This window comes from Agelaius tricolor, unplaced genomic scaffold (assembly GCF_023055355.1).
Source record: "Agelaius tricolor isolate 1412-34295 unplaced genomic scaffold, bAgeTri1.0.p SCAF_37, whole genome shotgun sequence".
In the NCBI taxonomy this organism is placed as follows: Eukaryota; Metazoa; Chordata; class Aves; order Passeriformes; family Icteridae; genus Agelaius; species Agelaius tricolor.
This window is the reverse complement of record NW_027269297.1, coordinates 53,912-74,006: the sequence shown is the minus strand read 5'-3', so window position 1 is coordinate 74,006 and position 20,095 is coordinate 53,912. Positions and strand designations below refer to the sequence as shown.

At 47.6% G+C, this 20,095-nt stretch overlaps 1 protein-coding gene across 2 annotated transcripts in view; it reads left to right on the top strand.

Moving 5' to 3' along the window:
• Positions 1-20,095, top strand: part of COL27A1 (collagen type XXVII alpha 1 chain) — a 145,513-nt gene that overhangs the window by 72,132 nt on the left and 53,286 nt on the right. For both annotated transcript variants that reach the window (XM_071453813.1, XM_071453811.1), the window contains 12 exons: positions 1,230-1,283; positions 1,992-2,045; positions 2,183-2,236; positions 3,214-3,267; positions 3,577-3,630; positions 5,509-5,553; positions 6,221-6,274; positions 7,387-7,431; positions 13,018-13,071; positions 15,816-15,869; positions 16,645-16,698; positions 19,824-19,877. In XM_071453813.1, coding sequence (XP_071309914.1) covers positions 1,230-1,283; positions 1,992-2,045; positions 2,183-2,236; positions 3,214-3,267; positions 3,577-3,630; positions 5,509-5,553; positions 6,221-6,274; positions 7,387-7,431; positions 13,018-13,071; positions 15,816-15,869; positions 16,645-16,698; positions 19,824-19,877 — 630 coding nt within the window. The remainder of the gene's footprint in view (positions 1-1,229; positions 1,284-1,991; positions 2,046-2,182; positions 2,237-3,213; positions 3,268-3,576; positions 3,631-5,508; positions 5,554-6,220; positions 6,275-7,386; positions 7,432-13,017; positions 13,072-15,815; positions 15,870-16,644; positions 16,699-19,823; positions 19,878-20,095) is intronic.

The following is a 20,095-nucleotide window of genomic DNA, read 5'->3' as shown; positions in this document are numbered from 1 at the left end:
CCATGAAATGTTTCCATCATTGAATCTGCATAGTTCTTAATTATTTTTCTTCTGAAAAATTGTCTTTGAAAAGTTTTTGCTAACTCAAACCTGAACCATCCACAATTTGATTATCCCCTGCATGTTACTGAAGTAGTTGCAATTATTTCAGCTCTCTGATGGGTGAGAGTGGGTGGTTTTTCTGGAGTGAAGTGGACTTTCTCTGACATCTCTCTGTGGACTTTGGCTCTGCTGCAGGACTCCATATGTCTTCCATGTGGGCTGTGTTTAAACATATAGCCCTGGAGTGGCTCATTCCCTTGCTGGGGAGCCAAGTTCATGGGACAGAGTTCCTCAGCAGTTATTTTTGTTGGGTCTTGTCATTGTACCAAGTTATTGTAGTCATTCCTCCCTTGACTTCCCAAGTAGAATTTTCCTTTCTCTGCCCCATCATTGACTCATCCTTTGTTTAAGTAAATCACTAAACACATGAGGCTGGAAGGGGCATCAGGAGGTGATTTGGTCCAGAGCTGCTCACAGCAGGGCTGAGAGCCAATGCAAGGTAGCCCACTGCTCCTTGGAAAACCCTCAGGGATATTTGGCTTTCACCCAGGGAGTCAGAATCTGTTATGTTGGTCCAACGAGGGACAGACAGACAGACAGACAGCTTGGTGAGGAAATACTGTCAGTGATGGGCTCCCCATCCCAGTGAGCACCAGCTGACCCCTCCCAGGGAATCTCAGCTCAGAGACTGGCAGTGAGGTACTACTAAAGCATTACCAGAGGTTGCTCTTGTTTTCTTATGAAAGAGGATTGATGTTTGATGTCAGGACTAGGATATGCTCACAGAAACCCTGAGGATTGTTTGCTTTTCTATAGAGGCTTGTGAGAGAAAAGGTTCATTCATTGAAAACTGAACTCTTCTGTTCAGCTGAATTTAACACTTCACCACCGTCATGGTGCCTGTTAGCCAGAGGAATGTGCTCTCTCTTCTTGCAGTTCCTATAGATACACAATGCTGGGGAATTCCTGGGTTTTGCTCTCCTGCAGTTTCCTTCCTCACCTTAGAATCAAGCTGGGAAATCCACACTTTGTTCAGGGTTGTTGCTGTGTTCAATGTGATCTGCAGCTTGCCAGCAGCTCAGTTCTGAGTGCAGCTGCTGTTGAGCCTTTTGCACCTCCTGAGCACCAACCTGGGCATTTTGGCTGTTGCTGTTGCCTGTTTTAACTCTCTGGTGATGTGTACCCAGGGTGATCAGGGAAGAGCAGGTGTTCCAGGAGATATTGGCTTCCAAGGAGACAAGGTAATTGTTTTTCTTTTCTCCTTTGTTCTTCTCCCCTCACATAGCAGTGGCCACCAGTTACCTCAGTTCCTCCACTAGGAGCTGGAATTAGCTGCCTCCTGCTGTCAGGTTCCCCTGCTTGGAATGTTCCCATTTGGGGTATGCTCTGCCTTTCTAAAATCCATGTCAGTATATGGATTTTATAGTTACCATAGTAAAAGCAGCTCTGCAGGGTTTTTTTGTAGGAACTATGTCTCCTAGCAGAGGTTGGAAGTGATGGGATTGATGGGGATGTGTGTGAATGTGTGTGGTCCAGAGGCTGCAGACTCAGGAGATTTTGTCTGCTCAGTGCAGCAACTTAAACCCTGACCCAGGGAACCACTTAATGCTCTGTATAACTTCTGATCAAATGACTTCTCCCCTGTGATTTAATGTGATACTGCCTGTGGCTGACAAATGTTGCACATAGCCCTGTGCTGGAGCCTGCGTGGCTCTGAGCCACAGCCAACTGCAGCAGTTTGTGTTCTCTGGGGCTAAATTCAGGGCTGTCCTCAGGAACATCTCCCTGACATTAGTGCAGCTGCCCCAGCTCCATGCAGGGCTGAGCTCAGCCTTTAGGAGATGCTCCTCACTCTGCAGCAAAGCTGGAGCCTGGGGAATTGGATTTTTTTTTTTTTTTTTGATGCCTCATTGTGTTCTGAAAAAAATAAAAAACTGTGTCTCTCTCAGGGCAGCCAGGGTTTGCCTGGGGTCCCTGGGGCACGAGGGAAGGCAGGCCCCCTGGTAAGTAACCCTCTGCTCCCTCACCTCCCTTTCTAAGGTTCTGTGCCCAGCTGGAAAGACAGCTTGGCTGTTCCAAACAGGAAACCTGACAGCCAGCAGCCAGCTCACTTTTCCCCATGTTTTTCCAATTTCTGCAGGGAAAAGTCGGTGACAAAGGACCAGTTGGGTTTCCAGGACCACCTGGCCCTGAGGTATGTCCCACCACCTCCTTCTCACATCCTCCCAGCCTCAGACTTCACTTCTTGCTGGGATATGAGGGCACATCAGTGGTGATGGGGTAGGAAGAATCAAGATGGGTTCATGACCCGTTCTACATCTTATGTGGATGAGATCCTGTTTTTTCCTTCCCCTTTTTTTCATAGATAAAATGAAGGAGTTTTTTCAGTTTTTCCCCCTCAAAACATCATTTAAAGTAAAAAATCCTCTTATTTCCCTTACCAAAAAAAGGTCACAGTGATACCTTAGAAGTAGGATGAGCTTCCACCAGCACACCAGCACCCACACACACACAAGGGACATTTTCCCCTTCCTAAGTGACCAGACAAGGTCTGTAAGATGCTGGAGAGCCCCTTCCAGCACAACTGATGTCTGTTTTCCCCTCATCAGCGTTCTGGTATTTCACAGGGTCTGGAAGGGCTCTCAGCTGAGTGCTGCCACTTAGCAATCGTTCCTCTTTGTTGCTATTGGAAATAAGCAGGGATTCCTTTGTTTCCTGCTCGATGGGTGGGTGGCTGGGTGGGAAGGAGCCTTGCCAGGCTGACGGCAGCTAATGAGGGTGTCAGCACCTTTCCTAATTCCTCGCCTGCTTCCCTTTGTCGCCGAGGCTGCAGCTCCTTTCTGGGAGCACAGAGGTTATGAGCTGGCTCAGAAAGATTAATTAAAACCCAAATCGCTGCTTTTAGCTGTGTGATGACAGGGAGGCCCTCTCTGCAATAAATCTTGTAAGAGGATGGACCTAAAGGGAATTAGGGAAAGGCTGCTCTTCCATCAAACTGATGGTGCTGCTCCTTTGTGTCCCATTCCCTCCCAAAGCTCTGGTGGCCCCCACATGGACACTGCCAGCATGTAACACACCTTGTCCCTTGGCTTCTAACTAAACCTCTCACAGAGGCTGACACTGCCGGCAGAATTCCACCTTTGCACCCTGACTGTTCCTCATTTCCTCCAGGGCTTCCCAGGTGACATTGGCCCACCAGGAGAAAACGGTCCCGAAGGTCTGAAGGTGAGTGGAGCAGAGACTGCAGCTCTGTGTGGGGTTGGAAGCAGCCAGGGAAAACAAAGTAGTGGGAAGGGGGAAAGAGAGAAAGCCCAGGAGATTCCTAAAGATTGTCCTGGCCAGCATCTCAGCTTGGTCTGTTTGGCTTGAGGTGCCTCCAAGTGCAGCGTTTTCTTTTCTTCAGATTTTTTTTTCTGTAACAAAATTGACATTGGATAATGTCCCATGGCTGTGAAAGAGACTTTCTCATTTTAATTGCCCTTCTGAGCTTATGTTTCTATTTTCTGAGTATCTTTTCCTTTGGCTCTTTCTCAGGGAAAGCCAGGAGCACGAGGTTTACCTGGGCCAAGAGGACTGCCTGGACAAGAGGTGAGTGTCCTCAGCTCAAAAGAGGTTTGATTTAAAGAACAATGCTGAATTTTCTAAATTAATGTGTGGTGAAGTAGTGTTTGTGGTTTAAAATGCTCTGGTCCCTCTGAATTTGGAAGCAGATGCTTATACTGAGTGATCAGAGACCTGCAGAAGAGGAGCTTCCTCTGAGCTGTGTGATCTCCAAGGCCTGTGATCTCTGCTTCCAGCCACTGCTGGCATCTGCTGACCCTAAATTCTGCCTTGGCTTTGCTTTTAAAGCCTGTTCCCCACCCCCAGATGGGTGTTTGGGCCCTTTTCCCTGCGCATCCCCTTGCACAGACATGCCCTGGCCTGGCATCTGCTTTCTGCTCCTTTTAAGTGTGCTCCTTTTCAACCATGAGACCTGCAGACTCCGCTCTCTCACACGGAGAAACATCCCTCTGTAAAAAGAGGAGGAGATGGGAATTGCTGCTCTGCAGAAATTCATTTGCCCAGCACCTGAGAGCTTTCCCTCACTGCTTCACCTCAGAACCTGAAGCATCATTCCCCTTGCAGTCATTAGGAAGGGAACAATTGTCACTGATTTAATTGTACATGATGGGAGCAGCAGAGAATGTCTGGGTTCCCTGTTTATCCTGTGGTAACTCCAGTGACATTGGTGTAATTTCCTCTCACTCAGGCCAGTGTAAGCTGTTTGTCCAGAGTCACGAGACATTGTGTAAATAATACTGAGCACATGCATGGGCAGGAGCTCGTTTTAATAGCACTAATAATTCTTAACTTTTTCTGGGAACTCTTCTGCTTGTTCTCTAAATGGGATTAATGCAAATTAGCTCATTTATTTGCAGTGAAATAGGGGGGGGAAAAAAAATATTCCAGCCAAAATACAAAGGGAATCGAAGCCCTGCATTCCAGGTTCAGGCAGGCGTGACCAAGCTGCCTTCAATTTGCTCTAGTTAGTGAGTGTAAAAGTGAGCCCAAAGACATGGACATGGAGTTTGGTGTGAGCTGTGCTGCAGGGCTCAGAGTGTGCAGCAGAGCACAGCACTGTGCTCTCACCACTGTGCTCACCCAGGGCACTGGGTCAGGGCTCTGAATTGAATTAGATGCCTCTGGAAATGGGGTGTATTGTGGGTGGCTTGTCTGTGCCCTTGGAGATGGGTTCCTGACCCCCAGTCCCACCCTCAGCCTGCCAGTGCCCCTTCATTACCAGGGCTGCCCACCAAAATGAGAGCAGCCAGGCTGGGGCTGCCAAGGGCGCTTTTAATTCTTCTCTTGGCAGTTGGGTTTAGACACTTGAGATAATTTTTGTGAAGCTTAATTGAAGGTCTCTTAGAAACTGTAGATCTGATCCTATCACATTAGAAATTGGTGTGGAGCCAAGGGAGAGGAGCGAGTCCAATTGCTGTGTGAGATTTTGTGATAGCTCCATTCTGCAGCATGTGTAGTCCCAGCTGAAAGCAAAAAGGAAACGTTCATACAGTTGCCAAGTGGTTCTGTGGGAAATTTTGGAGCATGCTTTTTTGGGGGGAAGAGAGAAAAAGAGAACTCTATAGCATTCACATCCCTGCCAAATCAAATAAAGCAGAGTTATGGCAGCATGTCCAGGGTACCCCAGTGGCCAAATCCAGCTCATCATAGACCAAATCAACTGGTGTTCCCTTGGTCAGATTTTGGATGGCTTTTACTGGCAGGGCTTGACTTGAGATCTTTTTTCCCTGAGAAGCCTCAGAGGCTGCTCTAAGATAGAAAAGGGCTCAGCTGTTGAAATGTGACAGCTGAACACACAGCCTGTGTTTAACTGCTGCTCATACTGCAGGCATTTCATTCTTGCTGCATAGTGAGTCCAAATTTTGTCACTACTTTGCCTTTTATTTTAATTTCTTTTCACCTCAGGGAGATGAAGGCCCCTTAGGACCGCCAGGAGTCCCTGGTCCAGAGGTAGGTTCCATTCATTTATTCACTCAGTTATTACCAGCTCTGATGACCTTGCAATGGGATTGTAGTTAAATTCTCAAAAAGCTTCCACCCTCCTGGTTTGGGAAGTTAATCTGCCCTGCTATGAATTATTATCTTGTCCAGGGCTTGATTGATTGCTTGATCCAGGATGGCTGAAAGTCCAGGAAGTGCCTTGCACAGGGTGTTGAGTTTATGACTTTCCTGGAGTCTCAAACCTTGAAAAACCCTCTAATGTTTAAACAGTTCATCCTCAAGATAAATGACATTGATTGGACACCATCTCCATAACCAGCCTTTGTGTTTCTTCCTTGATTTATAGTATTTTTCAATGAGTAGAGGAAAAAGAAAAAAAAAAAAAAGACTGGATAGTCAGAGAGAGTCCTTTTGACCTCTGTGATGTATCACAGAAACACAGTTAGAAGAAACAAAAAGAATATTATCATATCTGTGAGCTTGCCAGCTCAAGATTTTGTAATGGGTCTGTACATAATTGTCACCTCAGGATAGTAAAGTATCCCAAAAATTGATAATAGGTGGATCAGAAAATGAATGTGTTATCTTTATCTTTTATTTTACAAGCATGTAAGCAGCACCTGTGAGCAAAGCAGCTGCAAGCTTTTGATGTTTATGGTTTTTCCATGTATTTCAGGGTCGGTCTGGTCGGAAGGGATTTCCAGGAACACCTGGTCCCAATGGTCCAAAGGTAAGAAAAGAGTTCCTGATCAGGAAAGCAGTGGGTAGAAGGGAGGAGAGGAAGAGGGAAATTCTTTTCTCACCTTTACCACTCTCCCAAGCATTCATTCCAGAGAGAGCAAGAGAACTGAGGGTTCCTCTTTTTCTCAGAATTTTGGGGTCTCAGCTTCTGCTTCTTTCTTCAAAAAGAATGGTGGTGCATTTTTTAAGCTATTATAAACAAATGTGTTCCTCTTTTGATATTAACCAACTTCTCCCTCCATCATCACTTCATTTTCCATTGCTTCTCCATGGTTTTGTTCTAAAACAATGCACATCATTCCTATCTTTGCTGCCTAATTATCAGCAGGAGCCATCCCAGGGCAATGCACTCCACAAACCCACACTCGAAAGGAAAGAGAAAACCCAACAAAAACAACCTCTTCAAACAGTAAATAGCAAAAATGTGCTCTGGCAGCACATCTGGAGTATCTGCCTACTGAGAAAATACAGCTGCTGTCCTGGAGACACTGCTGGTTACTGGTGAGCCTGGCTGGCCCATGCAGGGCACTCTGACTGCCTTCTCCTTCTGCTTTCTCCTTCACCCCTCACCATTTTCATGCTCTGAACTCCTTCTTCCTGCACTGGGATTTATCTCACATAGGTTCTTGCTGTGGTTTTCCTGTGGAGGCTCCATGTGACTGTAACGTGTGCCTGTCTGAGGTTTTACAACAACAGAATCAGGGGGCAGCATTGCCTGGGAATATTTGGGTTGTCTTTTCTTCTTATGCTTTGTAAAACTTTGGGATAAAGTAACAAGGACTAGGCTGGGCCTATACCATAGATATCTTATGTTTCACTGTGATTCTCTGAAAGTTATTTTACTACAGCAGGACCAGCTTTTGGGGCATTTCATTCCAGAACAGCAAATGTTTGCTCCATGTAGTATTCTTACTTTGGATAAGTAAGAAAGTTCTTTCTTCCTCCAAGTCACAGTTGGTTTTGTAAGATGTTGTTTCTCACAGATTTTCTCCAATTCACACTTTGCAGCCCAAATAATGGATGTGCAGAGAGCCAGGCTGTGCCCAGGGTCTGGCTGGCAGTGCCCAGTAACCCATGTGCCCTTGTCTCCTTGTCCTGCAGGGTGAGCCAGGAAACCGTGGCCGACCAGGGAAAGTTGGTGAGCAGGTAAATTCCTCGTTTTCCTTGTCTCCTTGATGATCTCCTCTGTACAACGTGTCCTGGGTGCCCAGAGGGCCGGCAGAGGGCAGTGGCCAGGGCCTTCTGGCCACCCCAAAGCTGCCCACAGCCCTGGTGCTCCAGGTTCCATGTTTTAAGGACAGGATTCTCTGCTTTGGGTGCTATGTTGCTTTCACTTGCCTTAAATTTTCTGGGGAGTAGAGGAGATAGCAGCTGAAGAAACCAGACCCTGGGGAAGAGAGACACTGAGCTGCATTTTGTTGTAATTCCATGGAGAACATTCTGCTGGCATAACCCAGGACATGCACGATCCCTGTAGGCTTTGGGGGAACCACAGGCATCAAGGAAAAAGCAACCATTGTTCCCACATCTCTGTGATTGAAACCAACAAACTTGTCCACCAACAACCCTGAAAGTGAAGCCACAGAGCCTCCAACAAATTCTGTGTGTTCCTGCACGACCACACCAAAGTGGCTGTGGCAGCTGGCCCTGGCACTGTGGGTGCTGCTTCCCACCACTGCTGTCCTTCCCAACACTTTCCCTGCTGGATGGTCAGCTTGGTTTGGTTTAGCTTGTCAGCCTCTCTGGCTCTTCTTCAGGTCACTTCTTCCAAGGGTTTCTGACCAAGCAAGTCTACAAAAGTCAAGGTGGATCCTTTTCAGTACCAGCAGCCTGATACCAGCCTCTGCATCTATCAAAGGTGGTTACTTCTCTTTGGAAATTAGAGCCATTTCTGTGTTATGGTTGTTAATTTGCTCCTTGAAGAGCAACTACTGAAGGAGCAAAGTTCCCCACATCTGAGTTCTACTTGCAGCTTTATCAGATTCTGCACAATCTCAGGCAACACATTCCAGTGCTTTGTGCCTCAGTTTCCCCTTCTGTGGAAGGTGTGAGACAGCCCTGAGCAGAGCTTAGCCCAGGGCCTCCTGTTCTGAAGCGGCACCTGTGGACACTGTTAAAAATGAATATTTAGAAGTGCTTTGAGATCCTTAACCAGACATTGTCCTTGAAGGGCAAAGCATCATTAGGATTATTATTCTTTAACTTCCCTCAGGACTGACCTTGGATGAGAACTGTAGGCACTGTTCATCGAAAAGAAAACACAGCTGGCCTCTGCTGACACTGAAACCAGCACAGTGGTAGGAAAGCTGCCTGTGTTATTCTTAGGCAATTAGTCTCTGTCTAGGAATATCACCCAGAAAATTTCCATTTCTGAACCAGTCAAGTAATTAGAATGAAAATGTCTCACCAGAGTAATGAGAAATAACCTCCTCTCCCCTCACATCTCCTCTGAACGATGCTTGAGCGTTGGGGTTTTCTTCCTCCCTCCACTTTAACTTCAGCAGTTGGTGCTGGGGCTGGGTTGGATTTTTGCAGAGCCCTTGGCACTGAAGACACCATCACCTCACCCTATTTTCTCTTGTGGAGACCCTGATGTTTTCTATTCCACAGTAAGGGTGGAAAACATCACACTTCTCAGTCCTGCTGCTCTGCCTGACAAATGGTTTCTCTCAGAGTAGAAAATCTCAGCATAACAGCATGAGAAGAGACCAGCCATCCATCTCATTGGAGATTTCTCCCCTTTCTTAGGGACATCTGTTTAGGAAAACATGGGAGTTTCTGTGAGGTTTCCGGTGATACTTGAGCTCTCCTTGAAAAATGAGGTTTTAAGGCACAGGGCAGCCCCTGATGCGTTGTTTTTCCATTGCAAGGACACAGACTGGGGAAGATCATTCATGAGATGCTTGTTGTCTCCCTGTGCTGGAAGGATTCCAGCTGCCAGGCGCCCCAGTACCCTGGAAATGTTCTGGGTTAACCCTTCCTTGCCTGGAGATGGAGTCAGAAGAATATGAAGAGGAATACGAGGCCTCTGGCCAGGGAAGCCACCAGCCTTCCTGTCCCCGAGCTGGGGAGTGCACAGCAGGAGAATGTCACCAAAATGTCCATGCTGAAGGTCAGAGAGCCCTGTGGGAGAAGCAGCACCCTGCAGCAGGCAGGAAGGTGCTGCCATCCCAGGGAGCCCCTGCTTGGCACTAGAAAATCCCAGTGAAGAATTGTGCCAGCTGAAAGAGGCTCCAGTTGCCTCATGTCCTCAATGGGATTGGGAGGTGCTGTCACAGCAGGAGCAGCTGTTTGAGTCCCTTCCCCTGGACAAGAAGTGACAGCCCTGCTCACTCACGGGGCTGTGTCAAGGTCAGCTATGTACCCATCACTCTGTGCTGGGAAGGGCAGCCAAGGCCCTTCTCCTATCCTTTAAGGTCAAAGTATTTTGTCTCAATATGAGCATTCTAAGATCATTTGTCAAAGGACACCAGCACCATCTCCTTCATGTCTTTCCCCTTCCAAAGGAGAGGGGCTATGATGTCAGGTTTGCAGGTGGGGACGTTCTGATTGTCTTGGCCAAGGTCAAGAGCGTCACCAAGAACAGAACAGGAACTGCCCTGGTGTTTCCCACATGTCAGCACTGCTCCTTTCCAGCCCTTCACCTTCTCCTCCAGGGCATCTCTGACCTCCAGGCGTCTCAGTCAGGGATTTTCAGGTACTGTGGTGTTTTGACAGCGCCTCTCCCCCTTCCCTTCCCTCACTCCCAGGATGGTGGAAACCCAACCCAGCACCAGGGCTGGGCTGAGCCCGGTGCACAGAGGGTTAAACCACATGGCCGTTCTTTGCGGGTCAGAGCGTCCTCCTGTCTATAAACCGCGATATTTACTGTTTTACTTTCCCTTTCTTTCATCTGAATGGGAGGATTGTACATTTACTCCCTCCCATCCCTTCCCTTTGTGCCTGGTTTGTTTTGTTTTGAGTTCTGGTGAACCAGTCAAACACAGAGGCCGCCATCAGTTCCCGCTGGGAGCCACCAGCGGGCCCGTCCCTGGGAGACCCTGCTCATGCTGGGCTGCTTCTCCCTCCCAAATGGGCTCTGATTTATGCAAGCCTTCAGTGCTGACTTGCTCTCTGTTGGTGGAGCCAAGAGGGGGGGCTTAATTATGACAGGGCTGGACAATAAATGGGGAAAGCAAGACAGGAGTTAGGAATTACAACCCACCAGTCCCCCCTCCTTTCCTTCCCCCCCCCCCCCCCCGCCCTCCACAAGCCCCCAGCAACTTTTTAACAATCTCCATCCCTTTTCCGCCATGCCCTTGGCTGGGGAGTACAGCAGACTGAATCATGAGCGACATGCTGAACTCCTGTCTAATATAAATGTTTTACATTCTTTCCTGTATAGTGTGGGCCTTTATCCGGGCAGCCACTGCTGCTGGGACTTCACGTGCATCATTACACACACTGCCCAGAGCCCTGCTTGGTGCAGGCCCTCTTTTCAACCCTGGGAACCTGAGAAAAATATGTTGTGCCACAGCCATTTTAGTGTAATGACCACAATTTGTGTCTGCTTTGATTAAATATTTGCCATTGGCAGCTCTTCTGGTTCTTAAAACCTAAATCTTTCTGTTTTAAGACCTAAATCTCCTCGCCTTTAGTGTCTATCCCATTTTGGCCAGTGAAGAGCATCATTACCCAATCTTCCCCTGTTTTTTTCTTATACTCCTGATAAGTTACTGAGATTTATTTGGCATAGACATATCTATCTCAATTTGTGTCTGCTTGCAGACACAGCAATGTCGGTTAATTTAGCCCAGAGCAGACAGTGCTGGCTGCAAACACTGCAGAGCTACTGTGCTGGAAGCTACAAGGTCCCAGCTCTGCATCTCACGTTCACAACCATGGGATGCTCCTCTCACGTGGGGAGCAGTGACATCTTCCCCTGTGCAGTCCCACAGTGCACCAGCACAGGCAGGATTCTCCCTGGGTTTGGGCTGAGATGTTGGCTGTGCTCCCCTTCCATCCCAGCTGTGCAGCAGGACCAGTGTTGGCCATGCCAGCAGGTTTCTCCCCAAGCTGCCATAACAAGGAGCACATCTGTGACAGCAAGGGGGGGTCTCAGGAGGGTGTTGGGGGCTCTTGGTGTGCCCAGATCCCTGCAAACCCCTCTGCAAAGCACCAGCAGGCCAGCCTGAGAAGCATCTCCAGAACACCTGGCTTCAGGAACCAGATTCCTGAGAGGCTTTTTAGGGTGGATGCTGGCATGGACAGTGGGTCTGAAGATTGGCCTTCAAGCCTGAGCTTGGACATGCAGCACCCCTTGGAAGGGAGTTTGAAACACTCTTGCTCTGAATGGGACCAACACTTTCTGCAGAACAGGGATCCCTCTTCTGCAGGGACTGCCCTAAGGAACCAGAAATTTCTTAAAGACCATATTCCCAGGAGAGAGAGAAAGAGTTTTGTGGTTTTCCAAGAAATTGGAAATGAACAAGAGATGTATTCCTTCTTCCTTTGTTGTCTATTTCTGCCTAGCAATGCATTTCCCTGTTGCATCTCATTGCTTTGCCATTCTCTGCCATAACAGTTGCCTTCTTCGTGGCCTTGGGCTATTGGAAAAATTCAGGGACTGGATGCAGTTGTGTACCTGCTCTTGTGTCTTACTGAAAGGACAATTGATCCAGCAGCCTTCAGCAATGCCACCCAGTGGCAACCTTGCATAGGCAGATGTTGCAGAGTTTTCTGCTCTCCAGCTGATTCCTGCACTGGGCAATCTGTGCTGAGTCCAGCTCTGCTTGCCACGGGTGTCTGGTCAGTGCAGCCTGGCCACGATGACAACCTTGTGCTCCAGGACTGCCTCAGCTTCAGACACAAATGCCATTTTTAAGCAAAGACCACTTCAGAAAGGCTGGTGACACCCCTACAGGATGTGTGGAGCTTTTCTGTTTGTAGCTGTCATCCCATGGCTAATTGGTATTTCCATCATGGCACAGAGGAGACGAGTGCCTGCAGTGGCAGAGGGGACAGCCCCTTGCATCTCCAGAGCCAGAAGCCACTGGAGCTGGTAGGGAGGTTGCTTTTTCTTAATTCTCAGGAATCTTCTCTTGAGATTGCATCTGTTTCCATCTTCCTAATTAAAAGCAGCTCTGTTTGCCTCTTCGTTATCCCGAACATTGTTAAACCCTGAGCTTAGACCGGAGGTTTGTTCCAAGATGGTTTCTGAGTGGTGTGCGAGATCCACTGCCCTGCTGGCCTCTCTGGCTGCAGGAACCTTTATTTCCTACTGGCATCCCACCAGCACAACACTATCCAGGGCAAAATTAGTCTGCACAAAGGGCTGAGGCAGCTTGGATTAACCCAGAAGAAGCCTACCCAGTCCAGCTGCTAAAATGATGGTGGGTCTCTGTCTCTGTGCAACCCAGGGGCTCCTGGAGAAGCTGTTTTGGGGAAAGCTCACAGAACAAAGCCACACTATGGACTCAGCCTTCCTTCCTTCACTCATCCACTGCTCTGTGTGTTGTGGTTCTTGCAGATCCTGGTGCTGCTGTTCCAGCTGGCCCCTAAAGCAGAACCAGCTGTGGAGTTAGACATTCCCATGGCCGGGAGCAACTCCATCCGCTCTGGTAGCCAGTAGGAATTACTGAGCATTAGATGAGGGATGCTGTGCTATTGCAACCAGCAAGGTGGACCAAAGGAACTGTTTACTTTCTCAGCAAATAAAAACTGAAAATTAGCTGTGCTCTTCTCTTTCCTCAGGGTCTCATGGGTTTCATTGGTCCGGTGGGGGAGCCTGGAATAGCAGGAGAAAAGGTAAGATTGCTTGCAATGAAATCTTTGTTGTACTTTTTGCAGGATAGGGAGGCTGGGGTGGGAGAAGGGTTGTGGAGATTTAAGTTGTGATGTGAGTGCCACACCCAGCTGGGAATGAGGCACGTCCAGGGTGTCTGAGCTAGACTAGGACCAGGCCAAAATCATCCACTTCTCATTCAGGAATTAACATGCGCTGCCCTCCAGGGAGATGCTGTCAAATATTCTCTGAAAAATTAACTTTCCTCATTCATAATATGCCAGGGAATTTGTATTTAATAGTCAGCTCTGGTTTTTATAGGAATGAGAGATCTATCAGCCCTGTATTGCTGGTCATGGGAGGAGACTATGGGATTGAGGTTACAGATTTCTGCTGGGCTGTCCTCTGGGTTGCCAGGGGGGTCATGCAGGACCAGAGCTGAGCCTGCATTGAACAGGAGGTCTGAGCAATTTCTCAGGTGTACAAGAGTGCAGCCACCCATCTGAGCTGGTCCAAATATTTCCCTTTTTATCTGGTGAGGACCATCCCATCTGGCTGCCCTGATTGCTTTGGGCACACTCAGGGCTGGTGCCCTCTTGTGTACACTACAGACACAAACCTCTTCCAGGGGAATAAAAAGGGCTTTATTTCACATCAAAACCTAAAAGGACGTTAATTTGTTTTCTATTAGAGTGTAAACTTTCATTCAGAGGCAGCTCCCAAAGACAAATCATCTGTGTCACTCATTGTACCTCACTTGCACGCTGCTGGTTTTCATTGGTGCTTTAATTATTCACAGTGCGGCCGTAAAGATAGCGAGGAGCATAAAACGATGCATTCCACACATCAGTGCTCTCTTTCTCACTTTTATTGCTTCAAGCCCTGTCCTCTGGGTAATGATGTAAAGACTCTGTGACAGTTATACTGTGTTTGTTGCAGATCCATTTTATTGTCTGTCCACAGCAGCCTTTGGAAAGGCCTTTCTGTCCTGTGGGCCCCAGTGGGGCAGTAGCAGAGTCAGTCTCAGTCCAAGCTGTCAAGGCTCACAAGAACTAAAAAGAATGACATGATGTGGGCTGTGTTTTAGAGAATAAAGAGTGATGTGTCCAGGGTGGTTACGCAGAAAATTGGTGCCGGAGTGAGCTGTCTCATTGGCAGCTGCAGCCCTGAACTGAATGAAGAATAAGGTGTTTGCCATGCTGGAGATGTGGGAAGATCTTTTCCTCCATTCCATTAAGTTCAAATTTGTCCCTGTGCTTTCCATGCCAAAGCCTTGACCACATGAAGTCTCCTCAGGTTCCAGATCAGCTCTGTAATGTGATGATGTTACATCAATGTCAAGGCAAACCCAGGCTGTCCTTTGAAAATCTGCCCTTGGAGATCCTCAGCACAGCTGGGATTTCCATCAGGCTTCTCTACCAGGACAAATTTAGGGATGACAGAAATAGCTATCATCAAATCAAAACCTCAACCAGGCCTCCAGTTGGCATAGTATCCTACAGCTTACTACGCTCTTATGAGCTAAATGAAGTGGGAAATATGCTTTCATTAGACATAGCTGAGTCAGCAATCTCCATCCTGAGAGCTGCAAAAGTTAAGACTGAAGCCAGTAGAATCCAAAGATTATCAAAGAGAACAATACAGTTAATACACACTTAATAAAATCCATCCATTCAGGGAGAAAAAAATCCGTACATTGGTTTGCAAGGGCCAACTGGTGACAACACAAACTCTGGGGTTTGTTTTTAATAAGCTCCTTAGAGCCCAGAAAATATTTCCCCTTACACTTTTTGCTGTTGGAAGGTAGGTCAGATTTTGGGCGTAAACTAATTGGCAGCGTTTGCTAAATCCTCCTTCCTCATCCCCCTGAGCATACAAACCTAACACACCTAATTCCCAGTGCACCCCTGGGGCTGCAGGGAGACTACAGGTAATTGTGTGGGAACTGCCACTGTCTCCTGAAGGAGCTGTTGATGTCCCCCTGCTAAAGCCACACCTTTGTGTCATCCTCACACCAGCAGGTTGTGGTGGTGCTGGTGGGGCTTGACCCTCTTGTCTCCTGCTTTTGGGTCAAGGACGTGTTCAAGGAAAGTGAGATGGTCTGCATGAGGGGATAAAGAAGACTTTTGCAATGAATAAGTGATGTTTTGGTACATCAAGTTCTTTAACTGCTTGTTTTAGAAGGGATCCTATCTATGAGGTGGGCTGGGGAGTCATCCAGCCCCGAGCCCCTCATAAATCAGACCTCCAGGTTGTTGTTGCTGGCACTGTGGTCTCAGTATGAACCAGAGGACAGGGAGTTCCTCCAAAGCACCCACAGTCTCCTCTGCAAGCACCAGGCAGCATCTCTGTTTTTTTCCAGCTGGATTCCCTGCTCTCAGCAGGGCCTTGTGACAGCAGATTTCTAATCCATGGCTCTGAAAATGCCAGCACGTGCAGGGACTGTGGTACTGCAGAACAGGCATGTCATGCCTTGGGTGGGCAGGGCTGGAGATTTCCTTGGGTTCAGCCCTAGCACTGTTTGGAATTGAAGGTAATATGCCTGTTTCCTTCATACCTTGGTGCTTTTGATGGCAACAGTAAAGTCCCCTCTCTTGGGATGTGGAGGATTAATTCCTGCAATTCTTCCATTACTCTGATGGGATGGATGGAAAGAGAGCAATACTGGAAGCATTTCTGGTAGAAAGCGGATGGCACAGAGGTGAATTTGTGGATTTTTTTAGTTGTTTCATTGCTCTAGATCACTCTCCCTGTGTCTCTCTCCTAGGGTGACCGTGGCCCAGTGGGACCCCCAGGCCCACCAGGAGTCAAGGGGTCGATGGTAAGGAGTAAGTCTGCATTCTCTCACTCTTGCTGCCACCTCTCTGTCTGCCCTAGCCAGGGGTGCAGCTTCTCCTGTCTTTGGGTTTCATGACAACAGCTGCAATTTCTTTCCCTATCTGTGGGGATGGGAATGGGCATTTGAGTGGATATTGAGGTGTAGCCTCTCCCCAGCAGCTGAGTCCAGCAGTTTTCCCTTCACTGGGGTTTGAGGTGTGTTCTGTGGCTCCATCAGCTGAGGGTCTGCTGTGTCAAGTGGAGACAACCAGGAGCTGAAGGGCTGATGCCTGTTCCCAACCATCCTGGCTGTAGAACAGGCAGTGCCCACCAACAAGGATCTGTCCAAACTGACCAGGGCAGCTGGGAATGCTTGGGCATCACAGTCACTGTGCCTTGCTGTGCTCTGCCTTTCAGGGAACTACGTTTAGGAATTTAACAGTGGGGACCTCAGCTGGATCTTGTCTTCTCTGACATTTGTTTCCTGTCTACTCTAGTACAAGACCCAAAGACATATTTTCATATTAATTCAGCCCATTCTCTTCTGGGCAGTTCAGAAAATCTTGCTGCTGATATCACTGGCTGGGTTGGAGCTGGGCTAGTGACAGCCTGGCCATTTCCTTCTGCCCCTGAGCAATTTTACCCTGACAAATACCAGATCTGCCTGACCTTGCCAGCAGCCAGCAATGCCATTTTTCCTGTCTTCCCACTGGGAGGAAGAAGGTCTGTGCAGATTGTGGACATTCACAGCAAGCATGTTCCTCTGCCTTCCCTTTTAGGGGCACCCTGGGATGCCAGGAGGAGTGGGATTTCCTGGGATCCCTGGACCAACAGTAAGTAAAGGCTATCATCACCTTGTAACACCACATCCTGGGCATGCATGGGCTAAGTCAGCAACTGTATTCCAGTTTATTTGAGTTTGATACAAACCAGAGATATGGGGAGAGGGATGGGACATGGGTGGGAGCAACATGGAAAGAGACACAAAAAACCCACAGTGCTTAATTCAAAATTTTGTACTCCTAAGGAGGGATGCAAATATCACAATCCAGCCTCAATCTTTTGGCAGGAACACAAGCTCCCTAGTTCAAGGTGTTCTGGGCTGGGACTGGTTGGCAGTGTGGTGATATGTGATATAGTGATGCATCACAGTGATTTATCATGGTCATTTATCACAGTGACCATGGCATGCAGCGTGACCATCCTGCCTGGTCCAAGCCCCTGCTGGCATGAGAGGAGCAGCAGAGCAGCTCCCCCAGACAGACCCTCCATCTGGCCAGGCTCATCTGGCACACTGCAGCTGTGGCTGGAGCATGCAATGGCCATGGAGGCAGATTTTAGCCTGGCTCCAGTTTCCCACAGATGTTCCTTAGATGTAGTTCAGGCTCTCCCAGCAGCACAAGAGCTGCTGGAGCCAACAAAAAGGCAGCCCTGGGTGGGTGCAGGGAATGGATTTTGCTCAGTGTGTGAATTCCCACAGTGCTGGTGACTGGGAGGAAGATCACAGCAGTGAAATGCCCAGGAAGTGCCAAAGGTGTGGCCTCCAAATCAGGGTCAGCTGTGCCACTGCCAGGAGCTCCAGGATGCTCTGGGTGCACTGGCTGCAGGCAGCTGCTGCCTGGGCACTGACTGTGAAGTAACAAGTGAGTGGAGGTGAGGAAAAGAGAAAATCTGAGCTCAAGCAGCACCTCAGGGTGGCCCATCTCTGCCTGGAGAGCAGCAGTGTGGCACCAGCCAGGTCCTTGCAGTAAAAGCAGCACAATGCCACCCACAGCCCCCAGCACTGAGCTGCTCTGTGGCCCCTCATGGCAGCACTTGCTGTTGACAGAAGCCTAGAGGCAGCTGTGTATCTGTAGATGTCTCATTTTTAACAATTCCCATCATGTTAGCTGCCACATTATTTGGGGACAGCTGGAGCACTGGGCTCCCTCCTGCTCCAGGCCTGTGAGCACCCGTGGCTGAGGCAGTTTCTGTGCTGTGGATTTCTGAGAGCTCCAGCCCTGAGCACCATCCCATGCACCACTAAATGTACCTTCAAGTGAAGCCAAATTTTGTCTGCCTTCACTGGGGCATAGCAATAGAAAGAGCTGAGGCATCAGATGCAGGTGGAGATACCCAAAGCTCTCAGCAAAGCTCTGGGAGCTGAGACTGTCCCCAGGTCCTTCTGCTTCCTTCAGTTCCCTCTTCTCCTGCAGGCAAATAACAAGTTCATCCAAGCAAAATGTTTGCTCCACAAATGCATTTTAAAAAGTCATAATTCAATAAGCCAAACTTCCCCACAGAGCCAGTAAATCAAATAATCTCCTAATATCAAATCCCCACTCATTAACTCCAGCTGTTTTTCCACCAAACATTCCTTACTTGCCTTTCAAGCCAGACCTGAGGCATGCAGTTCTTGTTTGTCCTAAACTGTTAAAATCTTTGAATGAGCCTCAGCAGTGATGGCTGATTAATTCAACAAAAAGTGATTGGAAATGGGGAGCAAAGTCAATGGTAGGAAACTTTGCCCTTGGTTTCAGCTTCCTGAGGCTTGTGAATTATTTTTCCTCTTCTTACTCACCATTATGGTGCATCTTTTCTGTTTATACACAGTTTTGGAGATAATGTGTATATATAGGAATATTAAAGGTCATTTATCTTCTCCTAAATAGTTCATTGGAATTCCAGCAGGGTATCTAGCTATTCCCTCAACGTTTGCCATCACAATGAATGTCTCTGTCCTTGTACTTTCATAAGCTGTTTGGGATAGGCTGAGACTTCCAGAGGAGATTCCAAATACCAGCTAAGGATTTCATTTCAGCACATGGTTATCATAAAAATCTCTATAAAACAGGCCTCTGACACATCCACTGCCTGTGCCAGTCACCACTGTCCTCACTACCAAAACTGGGATGTTCTGTGATCACAAACACAGTTACAGTCAACTGCCTTTTCCATCCTCAGTGAGAACAGCTCAGCATTTGTATCCTGAGCTTACATGCCATGCACAAAAGCAAAATCCTCATAAATGGCAGTTGTAGGAGCAGTAGGAAGATCACAGCCCAGTTCTGTTCTGATCTTTGGTGGAGTTTGCAGGGCTGACAGTTGGTAAAAGCTATTAACATGTAAACAGCCAAATTTGATGTGGAATGTTTGAGAGAGCAAGGAGTGAATGTGTCATTTTCAGGTCTCCTTTTCTGACAGCAGAAAGGCACTAACTTTAAATATCAGGTTTAAAAGCTGTGATACAGATATTAAATAAATATATCCTTTATTTTTTTTACTCTGATAAGTATTCTAGCAGGGAAAAAACCTGGCTTTCTGTATTTTCTGTATGCACATTAATGAATCATGTGTGTACAAATCCAGATTAAAAGAAAACCTGAAATCCTTCTGTAATTGTAAGAACAGGATCATCCACAACACCAACAGTCACATTAAATTAGTATCTATCTGCCAGTATCAATATTTATGCAGCATTAACAGGGCAACAGTTACTTAAAGATAAAGTCAGTACTTGGCTGAAAAGATCAAACTTGGATACCCAAGATGAGGTGTCTGATTTTGTATTTGGACATCTAAAAACCAGATCCTGGTTATTATTATTTTTGAACAGATGCTGAGAAACAGCTGCTTTTAATAGATTCAGAGAGGATTCTGGATGTTCAACTTCTCTTCACATCACACCACTGACACAGATAACAGCCTGCAGGTCATTAAGCATGCAAACCTCAGCCAGGATCTTTGGCCTAAATGTACACAATCCAAAGACAATCTGTGACCAAAAAAAAACAAAAAAAAGGCATTTATAGGCAATTAAAAATGGTGATGTTTTTAAAAATGGTGATGTTTTTTAGCAAGTGTTTAATGAACCAATCTGCTGATCAAGGGTCTGCATAGGCCCCTGCAGATCACAGAGGGATGTAGGGTCCCACCAAAGGTGCTGCCTTCCTCATTTTGTGTCCTTTTCCCCTTGCAGGGTCCAGCAGGAGCCCGGGGTGCACCAGGGGTCCGAGGGATGAAAGGTCGCAGGGTAAGCACTGAGCTGTCATCCCTCTCCTCTTCCAGACACTGGGAACATAATCTGCTAAATCTGGTTTGGTCTGGGGGTGTGAAGATGAGCAGAAGCTGAGCAGCACCTCCATAAACATGTTTCTGCTGCTCATAGAGGTCCTTGAACAAATCTTACCAAAGAAGTGGATGCAAAGGATGTGTAAGGGCAGAGGGGTGCCCAGAGTAGAGCTTATCATG